Here is a 24314-nt window from a genome sequence, read left to right on the forward strand (position 1 = left end):
ACACAATGCCTGGCCTTGGTCTTTCTTAATCCCCAGATGGAACCCTCTCTGCCCCTACCAGCTTACCCCTCAAGACCCTGCCCAGCACCAGGCTCCCGCCACTCAAGCTCAGATCAGGCCCTGCCCCAGCTCGCCTCCTGGATCCTCACACCCGCAGTAAGACCAGGGGTTTGCCCAGCAGCAGATGGTTCCAATCAAGGCAAGATTCTTGGAGTAGCAGAAAATATATTTGCAACCACCACATTCCCGAGCCCTACGGAAGCTGCTTCTCTGCAAAATGGGAATAACAGGACCTGCAGTGCAATGTGGCTGTGAGGACTGGTTAAGTCAGTTATCACAAAGAAAATGAAATCTGGCTGGGCGCGGTGGCTCACGCCTGTAATCCCAGCACTTTGGGAGGCCAAGGCGGGCAGATCACGAGGTCAAGAGATCAGGACCATCCAGGCCAACATGGCGAAACCCTGTCTCTACTAAAAATACCAAAATTAGCTGGGCATGGTGGTGCGTGCCTGTAGTCCCAGCTTCTCAGGAGGCTGAGGCAGGAGAATCACTTGAACCTGAGAGGTGGAGGTTGCAGTGAGCCGAGATCATGCCACTGCACTCCAGCCTGGTGACAGAGTGAGACTTTGTCTCAAAAAAAAAAAAAAAAAAAGAAAGAAAAGAAAACCTGGGAAAGGCATGACCTTTCTGAACCTCTGCAAGACAGGGTAACAGCAATTATCTAGAGGCCTGTTGAGAGAACTAAACAGTGACAATGGCAGAGGCAGAATGCTCAGGCAGGCCAGGCACCGTGTCAAACACCTCACTGCATCATCTCACTTAATCTTCACATCAGCCTCCAAGGTAGGCACCACTGCCACCATCCCCACCTCACGGGTGACAGAGCTGTGGCACAGAGCGGTTCCATCCTCGGGACACAAATGAGGAAGTTAGGATTTGACTTGTACAGCCCAGCTCCTGAGGCTGCATGGTGAAGCTTTGGGCTGCGGCTACCTTAGAACTGGAAGCGCTTGGTAACGCTCCGTGTACAAGTTAGTTATTAGAAGTCACTGGAGGGGCAGGGCAGGGGTGGGGGATCCCAGCCAGCAGCCTCTGCACTGACCGGTGGCTGAACCCAGGCTGGGCTCTCTGCCCTGGGAGCAGGGTGATGCTGGGGGACAGATGGCCCAGTGTCCTCCTGGCTGGGAGCTGCGAGGGCCTAAGTTCACCTTCCTGCGGTCTCTGCTGCGATGCCGGCAGAGGCCACCACTAAGGAAGGTGGGATCCGGCAGGTCCAGGCAGGTCTGCTCTGCTGAGCCCTGGCCAGCTCCCCAGTGGCTGGGATGCCCCAGAACGGGCAGGCGAGCACGTCCCGAGCACAGGCCCCTGCCCGGGAGGCCCCGCTAATGACCCCCTGCATTCCGGCCTGCATGGGCCGGGAATTGGCTGTGGGCAGGCCCATTAGCTGGAATCCTCCCAATGCTCACACATCAGAGTGGAGAGGGAGAAGTGAAAAGTTGAAAAAGAGCTAATTATCACTTTTATCAGAGCGGGTGGGTTGATGGGTCCTGCCCGAGGGCAGCTGGGACTGCATTAAAGATTAAACACCAGGTGGGGGGAGTGAGCCCGTCATTCCACAGGAGGGGGGCCGGCAGGCCACCCCACGGAGACCCGGTGGCAGGCGGCAGCCTTAGATCTGTCAGCCAAACCCTCGGTCCCAGCACCCACCACAGCCACATTCCACCAGGGGACCCCTGCAGCGCCGGCACATCCGCCCCTCAGAGAGGGCAGCTGAAGTCCATGTCTGCTTCCTCAAGGGCTGAAGGGTCGCGGCAAGCCTAATTATCCAATTGGTAGGTTTCCTGGCACCTGTCTTAGGTGGACTTGATGGCTCCTGCACACCACCCAGTGACCTTCTGTGTAAACCTCCATTGGAATCATCTGAGGCCTGGCAAAAATCCAAGGTCGGGTAGGCTGACCCTCCTTGTTATTACAGGGCAAGAGCCCAAGGCCCAGCGATGGAAAGGGACTCTGTCAATCACATTACCTGCTGTGTCGTTAGTCCCATGAGGTTGCAAGTCCCTTAAGGATGTGGCTGCATCTTCAGCACTGGCCTTTATACCTAAGGCATCGACATTAAAGGCACAGGGTGACTTTGTGATACCCTTGCAACCCAACAGTGTTTTGGGCATACGAGGTGTTTCATGGGTGTTTGCTGGCCGTGTGAATGATCAGGGGTAACACCTACGCAGTCACAATAGGTGTTCCCCAAATCTTGGGAGTGAATTCACTGGCTGTGAAGAGCAGCTGAGTATCCTGGTCTGGAGTTACAAACCAAGGCACGGGTGAGGCCTGGGGCGTTGAGTGCCGCAAGCAGACTGAGCGTGGTGTCAAGGCAGCCAGCTGTGCTAACCCCACCGTGCTCAGCATCATTGTTTGTGTCTTGATGAAGATGTCCACCAAAACACCTCCACGCCCACTTGAAGCATGACATCCACTGTCTGGCCCCACCGGGGATCCTCGGCCTCTGGCCAGCTTGGCTCTTCCCAGGCTCTGCCCTTGCTCGGGAGAATGAATTGGGCTCCTTATTCCTCTTGCTGACAGTTATAGCAATCTTTCTAGATGCCTCTAGAAGCCAGGGCCTTCCAGTTTCTTTTTTTCTTTTTCAGGATTCCAGCCTCAGCTTGGAACTCAATGACTGTTCTTACATCTCCCATGGTGAGAGATTCCACAGGTGACATGTAGATACCCAAGTCAAGGGGGCCTTGGCCTCCCCTACTCTGCTCACATACACTGTCCCACAGACAGACACCCTCCACCCAAGATGACCTGGGCTAGACTGCCCTAGGAGAGCACCATAAATGCCTGGTGGGAAGAATGAATGAGTCTGAGCAAAGACAGACAAAAAGGATCAGAAGTCCATAAAGGACCCCAAGCTGAAGCTACAGTGGTCACTGTCCGAGAGACCAGCCAATATGATGCTGGATTGCTATGAAAGATTTGAATACAGAAACCTACTCCTCAGAACCAGGTACTTCTTAAGAAAATTCAGGAGCCAGGCGTGGTGGCTACTAACAAGACAAAAATTAGCCAGCCATGGTGGTGCATGCCTGTAATCCCAGCTACTCAGGAGGCTGAGGCATGGGAATTGCTTGAACCTGGGAGGCACAGGTTGCAGTGAGCCAAGATCGCGCCATTGCACTCCAGCCTGAGCGACGGAGCAAGGCTCCATCTCAAAAAAGAAAAAGAAAAAGAAAGAAAGGTCAGATAGTCCTGGATGTACGAGGTGTTTCATGGGTGTTTGTTGGCTGTGTGAATGATCGGGGTGGCACCTAAGCCAGCACTCTGCAGTTCTTCAACAGACACTTACCACAGCGGTGATGAATCTTATGATCAATTGTATGCATATTTGATGATCTACATCAACCACTAGATTGAAAATCCATGAAAACTAGGACATGTCTTTTTTGTTCATCCCTGACCCCCACCTGGCCTGGCACATCACAGGACTGTTTAAATATTGATTGAAGGATAGTGGAGAGAGGGGAAGAAAGAGAGAAGGGTAAGAAGTTTTTCAGGAATCGAGGTGGCCAAAAGCCAGTTCTTGCTCACAGAAAGCTCACAGTCCAGTGTAGGGAGAATGACAGATGGACAGATGGACAGACACCTACAAGGCAGGGTGGTTAGTGCAGGCATAAAGGGAAAAACAGTCTGATGGTGGAAGCTCAGAAGAGAAAGTGATTCAGGGAAGAGTTGGGACATGAGTCTTCAAGGCTGAGCAGGAGTGAGTTGGATGGACAAAGGCAGGAAAGCCATTGTCAGTAGGACTGGCACATACAGAGGCACAGAGCTGGGAACATGTAGCCAGCATTCAGGGACAGGTGATTCGGCTCAGGGAATGGGGCTGTGGGGGGCCTTGAGGGGCATTGGAGGTGTGGGTCTGGGAGGTGATCTGGATGGTGGGGAAGAGCTGAGGGGCTTACCTGGGATTTTTAGGCAGGGGTGTGACATTTCCAGCCACCAAGGGTAAAGAGAGGAAGCCGGCGCAGTGGCTCATACCTGTATCCCAGCACTTTGGGAGGCCAAAGTGGGTGGATCACTTGAGGTCAGAATTTCGAGACCAGTCTGGCTAACATGGTGAAACCCCGTCTCTACTAAAAATACAAAAATCAGCTGGGCGTGGTAGCGGGCACCCGTAACCCTGGCTACTCAGGAGGCTCAGGCAGGAGAAACACTTGTACCCAGGAGGTGCAGGTTGCAGTGGGCCGAGATGGCACCACTGCACTCCAGCCTGGGTGAGAGAGAAAGATTCTGTCTCAAAAAAAGAAAAACAGAGTAAAGGGAGGAACTCGGAAACTCTAAAGACTGCCATTAACCTTCACTAGAAACGGGCCATTTAGTTTGGAGCCAAGAAAGTGCCAGCATCCCTGAAGCCCCTGCAGAGGAGTGTCCTCTGACCAGAGGATAAGGAAGGACAAGATCTAGTGACAGGACGAGACTGGGCCACATGCAAGGACATTTCTGCCTGGAAGGCTGTAAGTTTGGGTGGAACGGGAGGCATTTCATGGCAGTGATCATTTTCTCTCTGGTGTTCTGTACAGACAAACTGACAACCTCCCAACTCAACTGATGGCCTTGGGAGGGGGAGTTTGTGGTGCCCAGAAGAGAGCCCATGGCTGGGTACCCCCTGGAGGCTTCTCAGCTCCTGACCCAACTGAGGACGCTGCAGATGGTGGGGTGATTGCCAACCATCCGTCCAAGAGGTCAGAGTGTGGTGTCCTGACTGCACAGCTGGGCCCGGGAGACCTTACTTTGGGTTCTGGCTGGGTCATCTTCCACCTGTGACCTTGGCAAGAGGCTTCATCTCTCTGAGCCTCAGTTTCCCCATCTCCCAAAGGGGATGGACCATAAGGCACCCACACGGGCTATGGTAAGTCTCAAAAAGAATGGCCACGGAAGACACTTTGTAAACAGAAATGCACTGCACAAATGTTAAATATGATTATTAATACCCAAGTCACAGGACAAGGAAGACCCAGACACAGAATTTCAGGGCCCAGCCACAAATTTCCTAGAGGCTGGGACTAGCCAGAGAGCCCTGAGGCTGCCAGGGGTCCCCTGCTGTCTCTTTACGTCAGCTGCTTTGCAACCTGAATTCAAAATCCTGCTCTTCCCCTCCCCAGCCCTAGTCTGGGACCCGAGCAAGGGCCTTTCATTTCTCTGTGCCTCAGTTTCCTCAACTGTCAAGTGGTGACTGGAGCACCCAACTTGGGGTCTGTTATGGAAATTAAATAGGATGAGGCGGGCAAAGTCCTGGCTCAATGCCAGGCCCACTGAACGTGAACATTAAAATGGGTGGTTCTTGGCTTCCTTCCTTCCTTGCATCCAACCCCCACCCGTACCTCTTGCTCCTGCTTCTGCCTCTTTCTGTGAGCCTTGCCCAGGGCTCCCGAGGGACCCATGGTTGGTGAGACCCTTGGAGCTTGGGCCAATGGAAGGCAGGCTTGTGACAGGGTCCAAAGGTTACTATGGACAACACCATCCCAAAGACAGGCCACACCTCTGGCTGAAGGAGGTAGACCCCGGTTCAAGGGCCAAGCATAGTGGTTTTGCCAGGAGTCTCTCAGCTGCAAAATTCCACAGCTCTGGGAATTCTCAAGTGGAATGACCAAAATGTGGTCCCAGAGCAGTGCTGTCACACGACACTGGGCTCTCAGTCTACCCCAAGGCAGTGACGCTGGGATGTCAAGACCTCTCACTCCCAGCTCTCGGGCCCTGAGCTCCTGATGGTGGGCCAGAAGGGACTGGCTGATCCCCTTTGCCCACTCTCTACCATCCGGCATCTTCTCCAATTGGCAGAAAGGAGGAAAGCCCACCAGGGGACTCAGAGACCCAAATTCTTCCTTCTGAAGCATCCTCCAGCTGGGCAGCCCTTGTCCCTCACGGAGCACTTTAGGCAGAGTTGGGAAACCACAAAAATTTTAAGCTGAGATGAAGGAACGTAATGGGCTCTAATCTGAACTGACAGCAGCATGATTAGTGGGCACAAGGCTTCGGGAGCAGCGGGGGACTGGCAGGGAGGGAAGACGAGGAGGAGGGCGAGGGACAAAAAGACATAGAGCAGACCCAAAAATGAGGCAGGGCCTCAGGGGTGGAGATGCAGGCAGGGCTGAAACGGTGGCGTGGGAGGGGCTGCTCAGGATAATATTTACGGTAATAGTTACAGTCACAGAGAATGCTTGTTTAGAGCTGACAACGTGCCAGGCACTGCTCTAAGCACTTGTATTAACGAATGTGATCCTCGAGATATAGGTGTTAGTATCTCGATCCTCATTTTACAAATGATTAGACATAAAAGCACGGAGAGGTCCGTTGATAAAGAATGTCAGCCCTGCATGCAAGGCTGGGGTCTGGTTGCTGGTAGAACTGCCTTCTGTTCTCTAGAGGTCAAAAGCCAAAGGTCCCGCTTAGAAGTCCATGAAATGCAACTGACACTTTCAGAATGAACGAGGGCTTGGGGTCCGAGGCGGGGACGGTGAGGGAGGGCTGTGTGGAGCCCCTCCCTCCAGGGTTGGGAGGGAAGAAAAGGCATGGTCTAATAACCACAGCACAGGTATAGATGACAGCGGACCAAGAACCCAGAAGTCAGAGGTCTTAATTAGCCTTTTAGGACTCAAAGGCCAGAGGTCCATTTAGCCAACTAGGGGCTGATGGCCATGACCCCTGACAGCTGGCTGGTCTCCACTAAGGCCGTGATGAAGCTGTGGCTTAAGACATGACTTCCATGTTCTTTCAAGAAAGGACAGAGGGGACTTGGTCTCCAGCTCTGCTTCCCTGTGGCTAGCTGGCCCCACAGCTCTCCGGGTGTCAGACGTGCTGAGCCACTGACCCCCACCTCCAGGGAAGCACTTCCTGCCTGGCTAAGGCAGTCACACCCAGAGGTCTTGATTCTGAAGGGGACATCTCTGAGTGAGTGGTTCATTCCCTCACCATCCTGCATCTAGATATTGTCAACCTCCTGACCATCTGGCCCCCCGGGAAATCAGATTTTCAAAATCTTATTGGTGCCATGATGGGTTCTAAGTCTAGAACATGAATAAAGGGTGAGTTGTACTTAGCAGGCTCTGCAGAGTCAGAAGAAATGGTTCTCTTCCTGCTGCAGGGAAGAGCTGGGCAGGCAAGCAGAGGAAATTTTAGACATGAGAGCTCTGCTTTAGGGTCAGGAAGGGGATAAGAGGCCACCTAGAGTCAAAGCTTGACAATGTGACTTCATGCAGGTTACTTAACCTTTGCATGCCTCAATTTCTTCATCTGTAAGATGGGGGTAGTGATTACAGTAGCTTGCTCCTGGTAGGGTGGTTGTGAGCTCAATAATTTAATCCGAGTAAAGCATTTTGCACAGCACCAGGTGCATTGATGGTGCTAAGAAACACTGGTTTTCATTGCTATGAACGGTATGCTGCTGCCTTGGGTCTAAGGCAAGGAGAAGTTTCTGTCCCTTCGTAGCGTAGGGAGATTTCTTGGTCTGTGACATAAGATGAGCAACCAGTGTGGGGTTGTTCTGGTCCTGTGCTTGACAGGGAGCTGATTCTAGAAGAGCCAAGGACCCCCCTCAGTGGGGCACCCTGAGCTTCAAACTTCTCTCTGCCCTCCTGTACCCAGGACTGGATTAGTGTAAACTGTAAAATTCTGCAGCAGTGCTAGGAGTTCCCATCACCAAGAGCCTTTCAGAGGCCCAGGAATATATCAGTAGAGTCAATGGCAGCTTTAGGGTTCCCTCTCCCTAGCTTCTGCCAATGACAGCAACCGTAATTGAGGAAGAATAATAATACCACACAGTCTGCACATCTTGTGTGCCAGGCACTTTCTGGGGACACCTTTAATCCTCCCAGTGGCCCTGCAAGGTTGGTGTTTATCACTCAACGCCGTAACTTCCACTGACACCTGCATCCCTCTCCCTCTTTCCACCTAACCCATATCTCCCTAAGCTTCAGGCTGTAGCTGGGCTCTCACTTCTCTGGGAAAGTTTCTCTGACATCCCTTAGGCCCGGCCTGTATCCCTTCTCCCTACTGATGTTCCCATAAGCGCACTCTACTTCCTGCTTGTGAAAACTCATCACATTTTATTTTTATTGATTTTGGATCAGGAATACATTCACACAGTTCAGAATTCAAAAGCAACAGGAAATGAAGTAAAAAGCCTCCTGTTCTCTCTATCCCCAGTTCCCTGCCACTGAGTTTGGCTGCCTGGGGCGAGTAGGGTTGTCAGTTTCGTCAGGCTGAATAGTGATGACTTCTTTATCTGTCTTCTGTGCTTTAAGAGCAGGAACTCTGCCTGCCTCACTAATTGCTTCATTCCTAGGGCCTAGCACCGTGGCTGGCACATAGTAGGAGTGCTACATGTGTTATCTATTTCTCTGAGAGATTTCTTTTCTTCTTTTTCTTTTTTTTTTTAGAGAGGGAGTCTCACTCTGTCACCCAGGCTGGAGTGCAGTCGCGCGATCTCGGCTCACAGCAACCTTCGCCTTCTGGATTCAAGGGATTCTCCTGCCTCAGCCTTCCAAATGTCTGATATTACAGGCATATGCCACCATGCCTGGCTAATTTTTTGTGTTTAGTAGAGATGGGGTGTCACCATGTTGGCCAGGTTGGTCTCAAAGTCCTCACCTCGGATGATCCACCCCAACCTCAGCCTCCCAAAGTGCTGGGATTACAGGCATGAGCCACCATGCCCAGCCTTGTCTGAGAGATTTCTATAGAGAGATATCTATATAGAGATATTTTTAAATGAATGAGGCTCAGAGAAGAAAGGTGACTTTGTCTGCTTAGTTCCAACTCCCAAGACAGTGCTCACTGGGGACTCTGTGTATCTGAATTTTAATGACCACCTGTCCCTTCTTGGACATTTGACCATCCTCTGTGAAATGGATCCTGGGTTCACTTCCTTAGGCTTAATTTTTAAATGGGAACATAAACTTTATCCCTTGTTAATTATCAGGAAATAGAGTGATGTTCCACTCCCAAAGCCCCCTTTGTGCCTGCCCAATCCTGACCTCATTTGACCACGACTCCAACTTCGTGTTAAGGATGTTATTGCTGGCTGGGCACAGTGGCTCATGCCTGTAATCCCAACACTTTAGGAGGCCAAGGCAGGTGGATCACTTGAGGCCAGCGGTTCGAGACCAGCCTGGGAAACATGGTGAAAGCCTGTCTCTACTAAAAACACAAAAATTATCCAGGCGTGGTGGTGCAGGCCTGTAATCCCAGCTACCTGGGAGGCTGAGGCAGGAAAATCTCTTGAACTCAGGAGGCGGAGGTTGCAGTGAGCTGAGATTGCACCACTGCACTCCAGCCTGGGCAACAGAGCGAGACTCCATCTCAACAAAAAAAGAAAAAAGAAAAAGAAACTTGTTGCTGCTACTGTTGCTCACCTGGCCTCACTTTGCCCATCTGTAAAACGGTGTCAAAAGACAAAACGACAACGAATTTTGTTTAAAGATCTGAACTGGCTTTTATTCATGATTCTAGAAGTGGGCAGCCCTCCGAACAACAGCATGTTCAGAGAACTCTGACCAGCAACATGATCAGGCAGTATTTACGGTTAGAAAACAGAAGTGAGATGCAGAGACAGCTTAATTGGTTACAGCTTGGTGAACTTAATTGAATTACCTGGCCATCTACATTGAGGAATACTCAATGTAGATGAGCATTTAACTGCTTTAACTGCCCCAAAAGTCAGTTATTTATTTGTTACAACTTTTTGTATCTTTTGTATCTTTTTGTAACTTAGGGGTTACTCCTAAGTTAATTGCTTTTGGCACGAGTGACTCCATATTTGTTTGGTCTGTTCGGTCCAGTACAGGAGCCCAGTCTAAACCAATGGTCTCCTGCAAATTTTATTTAACAATTGGAAAGGGCCCGCTAGGTCTATGCATCTTTGATGTCTTTAGTTTAACCTCCACCCCCACCCGCTGTTATAGGCTTATGCCTGCAGTAAATCAGATGATAGCTGCAGAGGCCTCATAAAGCCAATGCTTGATACTGATGCAACTAGTGCATGAAGTGAGGACAGCTTTCTGTCCTGGGCTCCACGTCAGCCAGACTGGCTATGTCCCCGGCACTAGCCCAGGCCAAGGGTCAAGTACACACAGCTGTGGATCCTCTGAAACGCTGGAGGGAGAGGAAGAAGCTCATCTGGGGAAGCGGGTGGAGGTGAGAGGTGGGGACCACCTTGGGGAAGATGGGTTGGCCCAAGCGTCGTCTGTCCCAGGGACCAGCAGGCTGCTTTCCAGCTGGGTCAGCTCATTCTCCACCTCATCTTGCAGAAGCTCCGGGTTCAGCCTTCTGCACAGCCTTGTTCTTGTGGTTGAGGCAGCCAAGGATTCTGAGAGTTGGGAAGTGGGGGAGGGAAGGGGGAATGAAGGAAAGGAAAGGGAGGAGACAAAAGGGCAGGGAGCATGGGCAATAAGGAGCCTGTGTGTCAGGGAGGGCTGTGGTGCCAGCTACACCAGGAAGTCTGCTATGGCAGGACACTGCCAGTGAGGGAAATTAGGATGGGTAAACAGTATACAGAACAGGATTTATAAATTCATTTGTTCATTCATTCATCCAATAAAACAAAGGACGCTAATATTGACAGGTGGCTGTCACTCAAGACATACACAAAATGCTAAGGCAGCCAAGCTCGGTGGCTCTCACCTGTAATCCCAGCACCTTGAGAGGCTGAGGCCAGCGGATCACTTAAGACCAGGAGTTCAAGACCAGCCTGGCCAACATGGTGAAAACACAATCTCTACTGAAAATACAAAAACTAGCTGGGTGTGGTGGTATGTGCCTATAGTCCCAGCTACTTGGGAGGCTGAAGCAAGAGAGTCACTTGAACCTGGGAGGCAGAGGCTACAGTGAGCAGAGCTCATGCCAGTGCACTCTAGCCTGGGTGACAGAGCGAGACTCTGTCTCAAAATAATACAATAAAATAAGCTGGCCGGGTATGGTGACTCATGCCTGTAATCCCAGCACTTTGGGAGGCTGAGGCGAGCGGATCACCTGAGGTCGGGAGTTTGAGACCAGCCTGACCAACGTGGAGAAACCCCATCTCTACTAAAAATACAAAATTAGTCAGGTGTGGTGGTACATGCCTGTAATCCCAGCTACTTGGGAGGCTGAGACAGGAGAATCACCTGAACCCAGGAGGTAGAGGTCGTGGTGAGCTGAGATTGTCCCATTGCGCTCCAGCCCAGGCAACAAGAGCAAGATTCCATCTCAAAATAATAATAATAATTTTAAAAAGCCAGGGGAGCAAAGAACTAGTTGATGGGTTGCAGGAGTGGGGAAGTTGGGGAGTTCACAAATTTCACTGGAGGTATTTGAGCCAAGTCATGAAGCAAATATAGGAGAGGCCACCACAGTCCTCCCCAGTTCCACGGCCTCTCCCTTCCCAGACCTCCCAATCCCAGTCCGGTGGTGGCCCTCACTGAGCCTGAATGCTGGTCCTGCCACATACTTGCTCAGGGTAAGCAGTCTTACCTCTCTGAGCCTGTTTTCTCTATTGCAAAGGAGGCATGACACCAACCTGGAGGGTTGTCATAACATTGAAATATAACAATGCACTTGCGAGGCACTCTGCAGAGGACTTGGTACCTGCATGAAGCCTGCACAAAACAACTGCTGTGGCCATTGTCAGTATTGACAGAGCAGCCACTTCATTTACCAAACCCTGGGCTTCTGTCTTTGGGCTGGAAAGGAGAGCAGAGGCCATTCCCAGCATCCCCCATCCCTGGCCCCCGGCCCTTGGGGAAACATGAGAAGCACAGCTTGAGGATCTCCTGTGTGCCCCTCCATGCCCCTTAATCCTTCCTGAACTTGGGGAGGGGGTGGGTGTGGGGTGGGGGCGGCACCACTGCAACACCTGCAAAGCTCTGACATCTCCCGCCTCTGGGCAGAGAAAGCAATTTCAGAAATGACATGTTGCCAACAAGCAGAAATCAGCTTCTGAATTAAAATGTGTCGGCGTCAGGTGACCCCGGGCTCAGAGGGCTGGCTGCATGAAGACAGCTGAGATTAGAGCTCGTCAGGCTCCAGAGGCGCAGTGTGGGAAGGGGTGGGGTCCCGGGGAGCTACCGCTGCTCCCCAGGCTGCTGGCCACCCTGGACTTGTTGAGACAGGGGGGCAGGAATTCGGACACTGGGTCAGGTCCTCCTGTGCCTCTGCCTGGCCTCCACCACTCCACTGCCCACTCTCCATGGCGGGAGGGCGGTGGGGCAGGGGTTGGGGCTCCGCTCCCTTGAGAGGGCTCCAGCATAAACACACTAATGGGCCCAAGAAAGCCAGGGAGGAATGTGGGCCCCACAGCCCCTGCGGACTCGAGGTGGGATAGGAGTGAGGGGAATACAACCGTGAGAGGCTTCAGCCTCCTCTCTGCAGGTATGCAGGGCAGGAAGAAGGAGAGAGAGGAGAAGACAAGGAGGACCAAGCAGCAGGGATGGAAGATGCCACCAGTCACCCTGAACGCTTGCTGCTCCCTGATACCCCTTCTCTCTGTCCCCAGGCCGTGCCCTGCACTTCCTGGGAAGAGGCAGAGAAGAAGCTGTTTCATTTGGGGCCCTGCTAATCATGTGGCCAGGAAACGTCTCTGGGCTTTAGTTTCCTCATCTATAAAATGGGAATCATAGGCTGGGTGCAGTGGCTCATGCCTGTACTCTCAGCACTTTGGGAGGCCAAGGCAGATGGATCAGGAGTTCGAGACCAGCCTGGCCAACATGGTGAAACCCCATCTCTACTAAAAATACAAAAAAATTAGCTGGCCATGGGGGCGAGCACCTGTAATCCCAGCTACTCAGGAGGCTGAGGCAGGAGAATCGCTTGAACCCAGGAGGTGGAGGTTGTAGTGTGCTGAGATCATGCCACTGCATTCCAGCCTGGGAAACAAGAGTGAAATTCCTCAAAAAAAATAGAAAGACATTCAGCATCACCAGTCACAGAACAAACCAACATCCTGTGGCTTCTGACAGCATGCACAGAGAAGGAGGACACACATCGCCCAGGGAGCTTCTTGCCAAAATGTTTAACTTGAATCCAAGTCTATGGAAATGAGCAGGCAGATGTCAGCTGAGAGGCATTCTACAGGACATGTGGCCTCCATTCTTCAAACTGTCACTGTTACGATAGCAAAGGCAGGGGACTGTTCTTGGTTACGGGGGGCTGGAGAGACATGGCAACAACATGCCATGCCTAACTCTTGAGTGGATCCTGGGCCAGGAAAACATGTTTAAAAATTTTTTTTAATTTAAATTTTTTAGAGACAGGGTCTCACTCTGTCGCTCAGGCTGGAATGCAGTGTTGCAAAACTATAACCTCAAACTCCTGGGCTCAAGCGATCCTCCTGCCTTGGCCTCTCCAGTCACTGGGATGATGGGTGTGAACCTGCGCCTGGCCAGAAGAAAATGCTATAAGGGACATTTTGAGGGAGGGGAAGTCTAAATATGAACCGTGTAGTAGATATGGGTGTCAATGTTACATCTCTTCTCTGTGGTTATGGCCTTGTGGTTCTGTTGGAGAAGGTTCTTGTCCTTAGGAGGTACGCAATAAAGTCTGTAAGCGTCTTGGTGTCTGCAAAGTTCTCACAAATGGTTCAACAAAATAGATACTGCATATGCAAAGAGAGCTAGCTAACGTGGCTGTTTTTAAAGGAGGGGGTACTGTGGGTAGGGTACCTACCTAGCAATTGTCTCAACATGCCCTGGTCCTCCTGGAAGCTGGTGGCACCCAGCAGCTAGAGGTGGAGGAGTCTGTGGGCCTGTTTGGGGACCAGTTTATGAGCAGGAACAAGGCTCGGCTCAGATGGGGGCAGGAGGAGGTGAGGCCATTCTTTCTATATGGTAGAAAGAATATGGCGTTTGGAGCAGAAGGCCTGGATCCACTTGCTAGCAATGTAGCCTCTGGTGTCCTAACCATTTTGTGTCTCAGTTCCCCTATCTCTAAAAAGAGAAGAAGGGTGTCCACCTTGTGAGGCCCAAGAGAAAATAGCTGAGAAATCCCTTGATACACTGGAGCCTGCTGCTGCGTGTGGACGTCTGTCGTTGCTCAGAGCCAGCTGGTCTCCGGGCCCAGGACACTGGGCAGAAGGAACATGTTAGGACAGGGATGTGGGTGGAAAAGTAGCCCCCGCAGAGTGGGACTGTAGGCCACCTCTGCCTCCTGCCCTGGGGAGCCCAGGTAAGGCAATGTGGACCCCAGCAGCGGTGAAGAACTGGGGCCAGGCAGGTCTGTGCCAGGAGACAGGCACTCTCTTTTGTGCTTGGCTCAGAAAGAGGCTTCCTCTCCCATCAGACCCCCAGGAGGATCCTAGTGGGCGAGGCCTCCCAAAGCATGTTGGGAAGTCACTGTGGCCAGAAAAGGGACTCAGGGTTCATGCAAAAATGACCCAAATCACCGCATGGCTGTGCTGCTCATTTCTCCTGTCGGACTGGAGGTCCCTGAAGACCCCTGCTTAGCTTCATCCTGCCCCACCCCAACGCATGCTGCTGGCCATAGCATGAGGGCTCCAGAAATGCTTATCACCTCCAGGAAGGACCCAGGCTCTGGTCTGTCTGAGTTGGTGTGTAATCCAGAATGGGTTACTTCCTTCCTCTAGGCCTCAGTTTACCCAGAATCCATAAAACGGGCAATCCATCCCTGCTCAACCTACACCAGTATAGAGGAAGAATCCCATACATTGGAGGATAAGAGATCTGTGTTCTAATCCTGGCCCTGCTGCCTGCCAGCTGCAATGAGGCAGCTTCTCAGCTCACAACCTCCATTTCCTTACCCATTACGGGGACCGTGTCCAATGTGCAAAGTTATTGCAATAAATTGAGACAAAATAAGTGCATATAACTGGCATATCATTTATTGGTTTATCATCTTTCCCACCCACTAGGATGTCAGCCCCATGAGGCAGAGACTTGGTCCTATTCATAGCTATAGCAAACACCCAGGATGCTGCTTGGTGCTCAATAAGAGATCACTAAATAATCGTTGATTGAATACATGGACATAAGGGGCGCTCAATAAGTGATGGTTTTCATTGTTATTCAAAAGTGTCCTGAGACAAAAAGCATTTGAAGTTCACGGTTGTTGAGAACGGAAAGGTTCAAAAGCATGTAATCTCCAGGGTTGGCGTGGGTCTGTCTGCCTGCCAGGCGACGAAAGATACCAGGGAAGCTGGGCTTATCTAGACCAGGGGATGGGACTACGTGCTCATGAGAAGCAGGCAGGAGCATTATGAGTGATGGGGGCACTCGGGGCATCCTGTCCAATAGGGCTCCCTCGCTCTAGCTGCCTGTGGCCAGGAGGGAATGCAGGCCCGGTCTGCCAGCGCAGCTGATGTTTGCAAAAGCAGCCAGACATCCAGTGGAAGACAATTCATTTTTACAAGCAAAACACAAATGAGAGCAAACAAAACTTATTTGTAGGCTGGGAAGGGCCTGGTGGTGTAGCCAAACCTTCTTTAGCAATATGGGCAGAAGGACCTCTTGGAGTGGCCTCAGTGGGGTGCTGGTCTCTCCAGACTTTTCAGGCAGTCTCAGCCCCTGAGACATGGGACTCCACTTGGGGCAAGTGCCAACCTGCCATCCAGATCCAAAAGACCAGGGTCCCAGCCCGGCAAGGAACCGCTTCCCTGAGTGCTTGGGCTCACAGTGGTATCCAGGCTTTGGAGTTCCTGGGCTCAGAGCAAGTCAGCTCCTGCAGTGCCTGGTCCATGAAGATGTTCAGTAAATATTCACTGAACAAGCCTCTTCAGTGCGACTTTGAGCACAGCTCTCCGTCTCTGGGCCTCATCTATAAAATGCGCAGTCATGTGGCCCCACCCACCTCACAGAGATAATGGAGAAATCAAGTGAGATAAAAGGGGTAAACATTTGCATTTCTGAACAGCAAAGTGCTTTACAAATGTCAGGTGTGGTCACTCTTGTTGTCATTATTATTATGAGCAAGACACTTTGACCAGAGCAGAAGAAGGGGCCCTGGACCCAGAAGAGCAAAACACCTACAAAAACTTCACAACGAGGGTCTGCATGGAGCCCAGCAGGGCTCACACAGAGTGACATGTGCTCACAGGCTCCGAGACGGACCCAGTCGTGGGATACAGGCTTGACCTCCTTCCCTGCCACCTGGCCTTCTGCTCAGTGGGGGACCTGGCCCGGTCAGGCTGCATCTCCCCAGACAGAGAGTTTCCGGGGGAAACACACAACCCCACCTGTGCTGTCCATGAAATGTAGCAACTGTATAAATAATATAAATACTTTCTCATATATCTTAGCTATATAAATTATTCTCCTTTGCCCTAAAAACTATATATTTGAGGTAGACAAAATACCCTGTGAGCATTTCCCTTAAAGCTATAGAATGCAGGGGTCAGTGGTCACTCTAGTCCCCAGGGGCCCCAAGAGGGCTGAGGTGGGTCTTTAGGGGTAACTGGAAAGAAAGGGATGGGAGAAAGGAAGAAGAGAAGGAGAGCGACAGATAGAGAAGTCCCCACAAGCTGAGGAGCCCTCAGAACCTGCACTGTGCCATTGACTTGGGTGTCCATGTTAGCAGCCAGCCACGGCCAATGCCTCAGAGCCTGCCCTTTGCCCTCCCATGACCCTGATGCTGCCAGCCAGAGTCAGGATGCGGGTGGTGTATTGGTGGATCAGGGTGCTCCGGCCCCCAAGTTGCTCCCAGGCCCCTTCTTGCTGCCAGTGAGGCCCCTGCTGCCTTATGCCCAGGGCTGAGCGTGGATGGTGGCAGAGTTGGGATCTCAGAGGAGCAAGATGGACTGAAAGGCAGAGAAAGTCTCCATGCTGTGGGGAAGTGAAAGACACGAGAAAGCCAGCCCTCTCCCCATGTTCCTCCTCCTGCCAAGGTGTGGGCAGGTGCTTGGGTCAGCAATGTCACTTTAGTGAGAGGGGCTCAGGTCAGTTTGGCTTCTCAGTCGAGCCTCTGCAGTCACAGATCCTTCCAGCATCCAGCAGGCTGCCCTGATCCACTGGAGACAGGCCAGCTCCTCCTCGCCCTTGGAGGTCTCAGGGAGTCCACTGGGGCCGCCAGCGGGCCTTTGTCCTGGAGCTGGCACAGGCGAGGTTTCTGAGAATTCAGCTGATTCTCAAGTTTCCTGTCGTGGTGAAGGGTCAGCAACTCTAGGTTTAGGGAGAAAGGAAGCTGACAGAGGGGTGTGGCAGGGCCAGCAAAGTGGCCAAGGGCTTCCTGAAAGAAGTCACTTCCTCCTGGCTGGCATCGGGCCCCACTCTGGGGAAGCACAATGCCTCCAGCAAGGTGACCTCTGCAAGGTCTTCATCCTGAACCAGAGAGGTGTGTGCGACCGGAACCCCAGCCTGGTCCAGGGGCTGTGTGTCCATGTGTGCCTGTGTGGAGACGCCAGTCTCTCCTTTCGCAGAGGGCATTGGCAGGTGGTGCTGGAAATGTCCACAGGATCTGAAGAAATTAACAAAGTCACGTCTCCTTCTCAAGTAAGAGCCCAAGTGAGAGCCAAGTGAGGGGCCATTGATTGGGAACTGAAGGAGGCTACCCAGGAGCCAGGCTTAGCACAGACTAAAGCACCTGTAACCCCAGCCAGGGCAAAAGCCTTACTTAGATGAGCACCCGCAGGAGTAGACATGTCACCTCAAGTCATAGCTCATGAGCAGCTGGTCTTCAGTATTGTGAACTCAGCTGGTGTGGGGGTGTCACAGACCAGGCAGGCCCCAGTCACAGGAAGTCACCAAAAGGAGTCAAGAGCCAGCTGAGAAACTGAGCTCACCATGTCACTGCTGGGCACCAGGAAGCTGTTGCCCTCCTCCTCTGGGCTGGGAGTAAAGATTCCTTTGGCCAGCAGGGAACACGGGGAGGGGCCCCTGTCTTTCTGCTCAACCTCAGGTGCACTGAGCCCACCTTGGCGGCTGGTTCTCCCACCTGTCTTACCTGCACTGGCGGTGGTTTTGAGCACAGCTGGATGGGTGTGGATAACCCAGCTCTCAAGGCAAGAATGAGGCCTCAGGGGAGGCATATTTGAAAAGCCGAATCAAGGACACAGGGCTCCAGGGCATGGATCTCACTTGGGTCCACTCAAGCTCAGAAAGCTCTCATTTCTCTGAACAGAAGCCCAGGCTTCTACCACCTGGGCTTTCTCCCCGTCTCTGGCACAGCAAAACCAGGGTAGTGGTGGAGGCGTGTGACACCTGGAGCTCACTGCACCTGAGCAGGGCCACAGGACCGGACTGGCCCATCGCAGCCAGACTCCCACCTTCACTTCCGGCTGGTGCTGCCTCCCTCAGTGTTCCCCGCTCAGCTGCTCACCTCCCAAGAACATGCTGGCTCCAAGCCATTCATCCCAGGAAGCAAGATGAAACAGCCCCTCCCTCGCCTCCAAAACTCCAGTCCTGCTGTCCTCTCGGTCTCCCTTATTTCCCTCCACATCTTTCTCACTCTGCCCTCCTCTCCAAGCCTTCAACAAGGCTGGGGATGCTTGGGTTCAGGGATGAAGCTTTGCTTCTTTGTTGAGTACTGAGGGAAGCAAAAGGCTACCAAGGAATGGTGGTGAATGGCACACTCGTGTGCATGGGCACACACGCTGGTTTGTGCATGCTGGCGATGAGAGGGCCGGCTGGGCAGCTGGAAGGGTGCCACGGGAGGCTGTGGCAGTGCCAGACTGGCTTGCTGGGCAGTAGGCCTAGTGCTTGCAGGTGTACACGAGCTCCTCCTCCACGCACTCCTGGCACTCCACGTAGCAGCACCACTGCACCTGGCAGCGGCAGGAGAAGGCCACCAAGCGGCTCTGGGTGTCATAGCCCCGCCCGCAGCACAGGCTGCTGCAGCTGGCCTCCCGGGAGCACACCCTGCCTGCCGTGCCCGGTGAGAACTTGCTGGGCCGGCAGAAGCTGGGTGAGTCCTCCATGTAGACCAGGTCCCCAGACCGCGGGGCCAGGTCTTGGGCAGGGCTGCCCTGCCTGGCAGTGGCCCACAGCTCTAGGCGGCCCAAGGCCTCATTGGTGGCACTGGACACCTTAATAGCCGAGTCATAGCATAGTTTCAGCACCTGGCCCGTCTCACGGAATGGGGAGAGCTGCTTCCAACAGGTGCGCACGGCACAGGAGCCTGAAACACCATGACACTTACACGTGGTCCTGTGGCCACTCTTCACAGCCTGTGGGGAGAGGCAGAACAGAGGCATGGTCAGAGGCCAGAGCCCAGCAGTCAGAGCCCGCCCCCAGAGCCAGAGCACCAACCCCAGCAGGGCAGCAGCAGGGGATTGGAAAGAGACAGAGGAAGGTTCTCATGAAGGAAAAAGATAGGACCCAAGCTAGCCATGAGGCACCTTCGTGCAAACTATTAATAGTAAAAGGCGGCCGGGAGCAGTGGCTCACGCCTTTAATTCCAGAACTTTGGGAGGCTGAGGCGGGTGGATCACCTAAGGTCGGGAGTTTGAGACCAGCCTGACCAAAATGGAGAACGCCATCTCTACTAAAAATACAAAATTAGCCAAGCATGGTGACACATGCCTGTAGTCCCAGCTACTAGGGAGGCTGAGGCAGGAGAATTGCTTGAACCCGGGAGGCGGAGGTTGCAGTGAGCCGAGACCACGACATTGCACTCCAGCCTGGGCGACAAGAGCAAAACTCCGTCTTGGAGAAAACAAAGGTAAAAGGCTCCCTTCCCCTCGATAGAGCCAGACCCGTGCCAGTGTGCATGCCCTGGTGACAACAGTGTGGGCCACGTCTCAGCCCCAGCTCCTCCTCTTGGCCTGGCGTTCTTGTAGAGTAGACAATTTCCACAGCTGAACACAGCGGCCCTAGTTCACACCAACTCAGTGATGACAACTCAGCATTTGATCTCCTAAAGAGTTAGAGCACTGGTGTCTCCCGGCCTCCTCACCTCAATAGACTCCGGGCCTCCCACTCCTGTGTAGCCTCAGCCCCTTCCAACATCTTCCCACCCGTAAAATGGAGAAGAAGCAGGGGTGCTTTAGATAGAGGTTTTCAAACGATGTTGCTTCTAGGACCTCCAGGAGGGTCCTTGAATGAAGACCCCTCTCCAAACATGTCCCTGCTTCACCAAGACCTAGTCCTAAGCCTGGCTCCCACTGTTGACCAGCCACCAATGGCACCCATGCTCCCTCCCTACTTCTGCTGTGTTCCTGGTACCCAGTAATGGCCCAGAGTAGATGCTAAGGGAGTGTTGATTGAAGACGTGAAGTTCATCCTGCCTTCCTGAAGTTCATGGCTCTTCATGTGTTTTGGGGAGTGGGGTGCTGGCCTCCTTCAAGCCTTGCTCCCCAGCTCTGCACCCTGGTGGGAAGGCACTGCGGGCAGCCCGCAACATGCTCACCTTGATGCCCACGTGGGTGTTGTGGGCGTCTGCCCGCGCCCGCAGGTCCTTGCTTCCTTTCTTGGACCCCAGGAAGTTGCTCAGAAACTTGGTGCTGTACTTGAGGTTGTCACCACACACGCCCCACTGCCAGGCCTGCCGGCTCTCCAGCCCTGGAGAGTCGTCACAGGTGCAGCGCTCCATGCGCCCGGCACTGCAGGCCCGGGCCAGGGCATGGGTGAGGGCGGCAGAGGACACTGCGTACAGGAAGGCCGTCTCTTTGAAGCCTGTATCGGGCACCCAGGGGTATAGGGAGGGTGGAAAGGGGAGAGGAAAGGAGGAAGCTCAGAGGCTGCCTGCTGCCCTCTGAGGGCAGGAGGCAGGGTGGCAGTGCTTTGATGGGCAGGACAAGGGAATGTGGCTTGAGGACATAGCTCCACATGGGTCTCCCCATCAATTGCCCCTTAAACTCTTACTAAAAGTTGCCTTTTAAATGGAAATTCCAGGCTGGACACAGTGGCTCCTGCCTCTAATCCCAACACTTTGGGAGGCTGAGGCAGGCGGATCACTTGAGGTCAGGAGTTGGAGACCCATCTGGCCAGTATGGTGAAATCCCATCTCTACTAAAAATACAAAAATCAGAGGGACATGGTGGCATGTGCCTATAACCCCAGCTACTCAGGAGGCTGAGGCAGGAGAATCGCTTGAACAGGGGAGGTAGAGGTTGCAGTGAGCTGAGATTGCGTCATTGCACTCCAGCCTGGGTGACAGAGGGAGACCCTGTCTTAAAAAAATTTTTTTTATTTATAAATAAATAAATAGAACTTCCAAATTCACTCTGCAGTACATGCCCAGATTCCCAGAGGGCAGCAGGCCACGGTCTACTGCCCCCGCCTCTCAGAGAAGACACTGAGATGCAAAGAGAAGCTACTCAGACACCTGGAGCAGGCACCTGTGGCTAAACCTGCTATTTTGACACCAAATCGGTGTGTGACCATTCGGACCAGCCCATTTCCGAGGCCCTCGAGATAAGCCCCATGGGCTTCTCATGACACACGATGGTTCTCAGATGTCATTCCCTGCCAGCCACTGTGGAATAGACCCAATGATAGAGTGACCTTGAGTCTCCTGGATGGCTTGCCCCAGACTGACCATCCCACCCACTCCGGGACCGCCGCTACTCCTCTCTGCTGGGTGTGGCCCAACCTGGCCTCCCACGGGATCACTACTTCCTACCTGCCCTCCAGTGCATCTGGGGTGCTGGTGACGTCCCGAGAGAGACACAGACAAAGGCCATCAGTTTGGTGGCAGACCATGGAGAGGAGCTGGCCTAGGAGGGGCCTGGATGCCCTGTACAGCATCACTACATTTTTACATTTTTTTTTTTTTAGATGGAGTCTCGCTCTGCTGCCCAGGCTGGAGTACAATGGCACAATCTCAGCTCACTGCAACCTCTGCCTCCTGGGTTCAAGCAATTCTCTTGCCTCAGCCTCCCCAGTAGCTAGGTTTATAGGTGACTGCCACATGCCTGGCTAATTTTTGTATTTTTAGTACAAATGGGTTTCACCACATTGGCCAGGCTGGTTACGAACTCCTGACCTCCACCTCCCAAAGTTCTGGGATTAAAGGCATGAGCCATGGCAACTGGCCAACTGCAGTTTTAAAATTTTTAGAATTTTAGTACAGACAGGATTTCACCATATTGGCCAGACTGGTCTCGAACTCCTGACCTCAAGTGATCAGCCGCCTCAGCCTCCCAAAGTGCTGGGATTAGAAGTGTGAGCCACTGTAGCCATCCTGGAAGTTCCATTTAAATGGCAACTTGTAGTCAGAGTTTAAGGGCAACTGACAGGGAGACCCATGCAAAGCTATGTCCTGAAACCACATTCCCTTGTCCTGCCCATCAGAAGCCCTTTTCCCCCTGGCGAGGGAGTCACATGGTGACCTGTGTTCTCCCTTCTAGACTGCATGCTTCCCGAGGGCAGCTGGGGTCTTGTTCAGCTCTGACCCTTTAGCATCTAGCACAGTGCCTGGCTCACTGTGGGCCTCCATAGATACTTAGGGGGTGGGTGGGTGGGTGGGTGGAGGCGGGAGGGAGGCAGGAAGATGGGAGGGAGGTAGAATGGGAGTGGAAGGGAGGGAGGGACTGGTGAATTGATGGATGTGACGAACAAAGGGACAGATGAAGGAGTGGACAAATGCATGGCCTGGCTCATGTCATTGGACATGGAACCAGCTGCCGCCCGTCCTCACGTCTTCATGCGCCTTGTTTCGCGTCTGTGAAGACGCAGAGGGAGGTAACTGGGGGACCCCATCTCATCGTGGGCTCCTCCAGGAACGGGCTTGTGTCTCCTCCTCTCTTGGATCTTCCCTGCTCCTCTGCTCTCCTAAACCTGAGGCTGGGCCACACCTGGCCTTCAACTGCCCTCACTAATGCCCAGGACTCTTCGAATTTGGGACCGTGCCAAGGCAGGAAGGGCAGTGTGGCCTGGGCACGGGGGCCAGGGGAGAGGAAAGGGCAGCTTCTCCCAGCTTCCTCCTGCCCGAAGCCTTTTCCCCAGCCCTCCTCCTCCCCCGGCCTCCCCCCACCTCTCTTGAGCAGGCCCGTCCTGCCCTCCAGGCTGCAGTTCCAGCGCTCGTCCCGGAACTGGAATTGGCACTCGACCAGGCCGAGGTGCGCAGCATCCCGCAGGGTCTCAGCCAGGCCGGGCTCCCTCCGGCACAGCTGCTTCTGCCGCCGGGACAGCTTCAGCAGGTCGCACTGCTTCAGGTGGGCCCCGTCCTGTGCCGGCGCCGCCGCAGTGCCCAGTCCTGGGAAGGGCGTCAGGACCTCCCGCCCAGTCAGGCTGGAGAGGGCGAGAGGAGGGAGACAGGTGAGGTGGGGATGGGGGTGAGGGGCAGGTGAAGGGAAGGGGCCTCCTCGGGGCTTCATTACCCTTCAGGCTGACCCGCTGGAGGTCCCGTCCCCATTTTACAGATTAGGAAACTAAGGCTCACATAACCAGGGTTGCTGCGGGACCTTAAACCCATCTTCTAGATTCTGGTCTCTGCTCTTCTTATCCTATTTCCAAAACTTGCTCAGTTAGAAAAATCATCTGGGGTGCTTATTAAAAATATGCTTTCCCAGGATCCGTGCTGGGCAATTCTGAGCCCATTGGTTTGGAATTGGGCCTGGGAATCTGTATATTTACCACATTCCCTGGGCAGCTTTTGTGATCTGGGAATTCAGGGAAATAACGCACAGAGTATTGGTGGCTGCCTGGCCAGGAGAGCCGCATTCCTAAGAGGGGGCAGCGAGGGGATGTGGACATTGAGCGGACACCCAGCCAAGGTCCCCTGACATCCCTCTCTCCCTTGCACTATGCTGCTGCCCAAGTAACTCCGTTCCGATCTAACATGTTTCCATAATCCCCAGATAGATCTTCAACCATCTGACCACTTGGTACCTGGTACAGATAGATGCCTAGCGGGGAGAGGGGATGGAAGGAAAGAGAAGGAAAGGAAGGAAGGACTTAGATGGTTAGACGCAGGTGAAGGAGCTGATTCCCCATCATGCCATCAATCCCAGGCTTCTTGTTCTCCTAGATCCAAAGTTCATTGATTCTGGAGCCAAGCTGCCAAATTCTAAGGCTGACTTTCTAGCTGTGCAACCTTGACACCTTGGTTTTTCCCTTCTGGAAACAGAGGAGAGTGATCTTCTCTACCTCCTAGGGTCACTGGGAGGATTATGTGAAATGGACTAACCACAGTGCCTGGGACATGCAGGCCTACCTTCCTGCTGGCTGGGGCTTCCCAAACTTCTCTCGTTTTGCAAGACACTTTACTCTCCAACTAAGCAGGGTCTCCCCTTTGTCCAGAGGAGGAAATGAAGGATTGATGATGAGCCAGTGACTGGCCCGGCCATACAGCAGATCAGCAGCAGGGTGGGAACTGGAGTGAGAGCTCGCCTTCCCTCCCTCTTCCCAGAACTCTCTGAGATGGCTCTGCTGCTTCAAAATGTTTGCTGTCCTGTA

General features: G+C 53.1%; 1 protein-coding gene across 1 annotated transcript in view; it reads right to left on the reverse strand.

Moving 5' to 3' along the window:
- Positions 1–14844: 14844 nt before the first annotated feature.
- WNT9B (Wnt family member 9B) overlaps positions 14845–24314 on the reverse strand; it is a 17524-nt gene continuing 8054 nt past the window's right edge. The window contains exons 2-5 of the mRNA XM_037735155.1: positions 23493–23581; positions 22891–23147; positions 20323–20588; positions 14845–19141 (exon numbers count right to left, since the gene is read on the reverse strand). Of these exons, the coding sequence (XP_037591083.1) occupies positions 18668–19141; positions 20323–20588; positions 22891–23147; positions 23493–23581 (1086 nt within the window). The 3' untranslated portion in view covers positions 14845–18667. The remainder of the gene's footprint in view (positions 19142–20322; positions 20589–22890; positions 23148–23492; positions 23582–24314) is intronic.

The sequence above is a fragment of the Cebus imitator genome, unplaced genomic scaffold (assembly GCF_001604975.1).
Source record: "Cebus imitator isolate Cc_AM_T3 unplaced genomic scaffold, Cebus_imitator-1.0 Scaffold735, whole genome shotgun sequence".
Classification (NCBI taxonomy): domain Eukaryota; kingdom Metazoa; phylum Chordata; class Mammalia; order Primates; family Cebidae; genus Cebus; species Cebus imitator.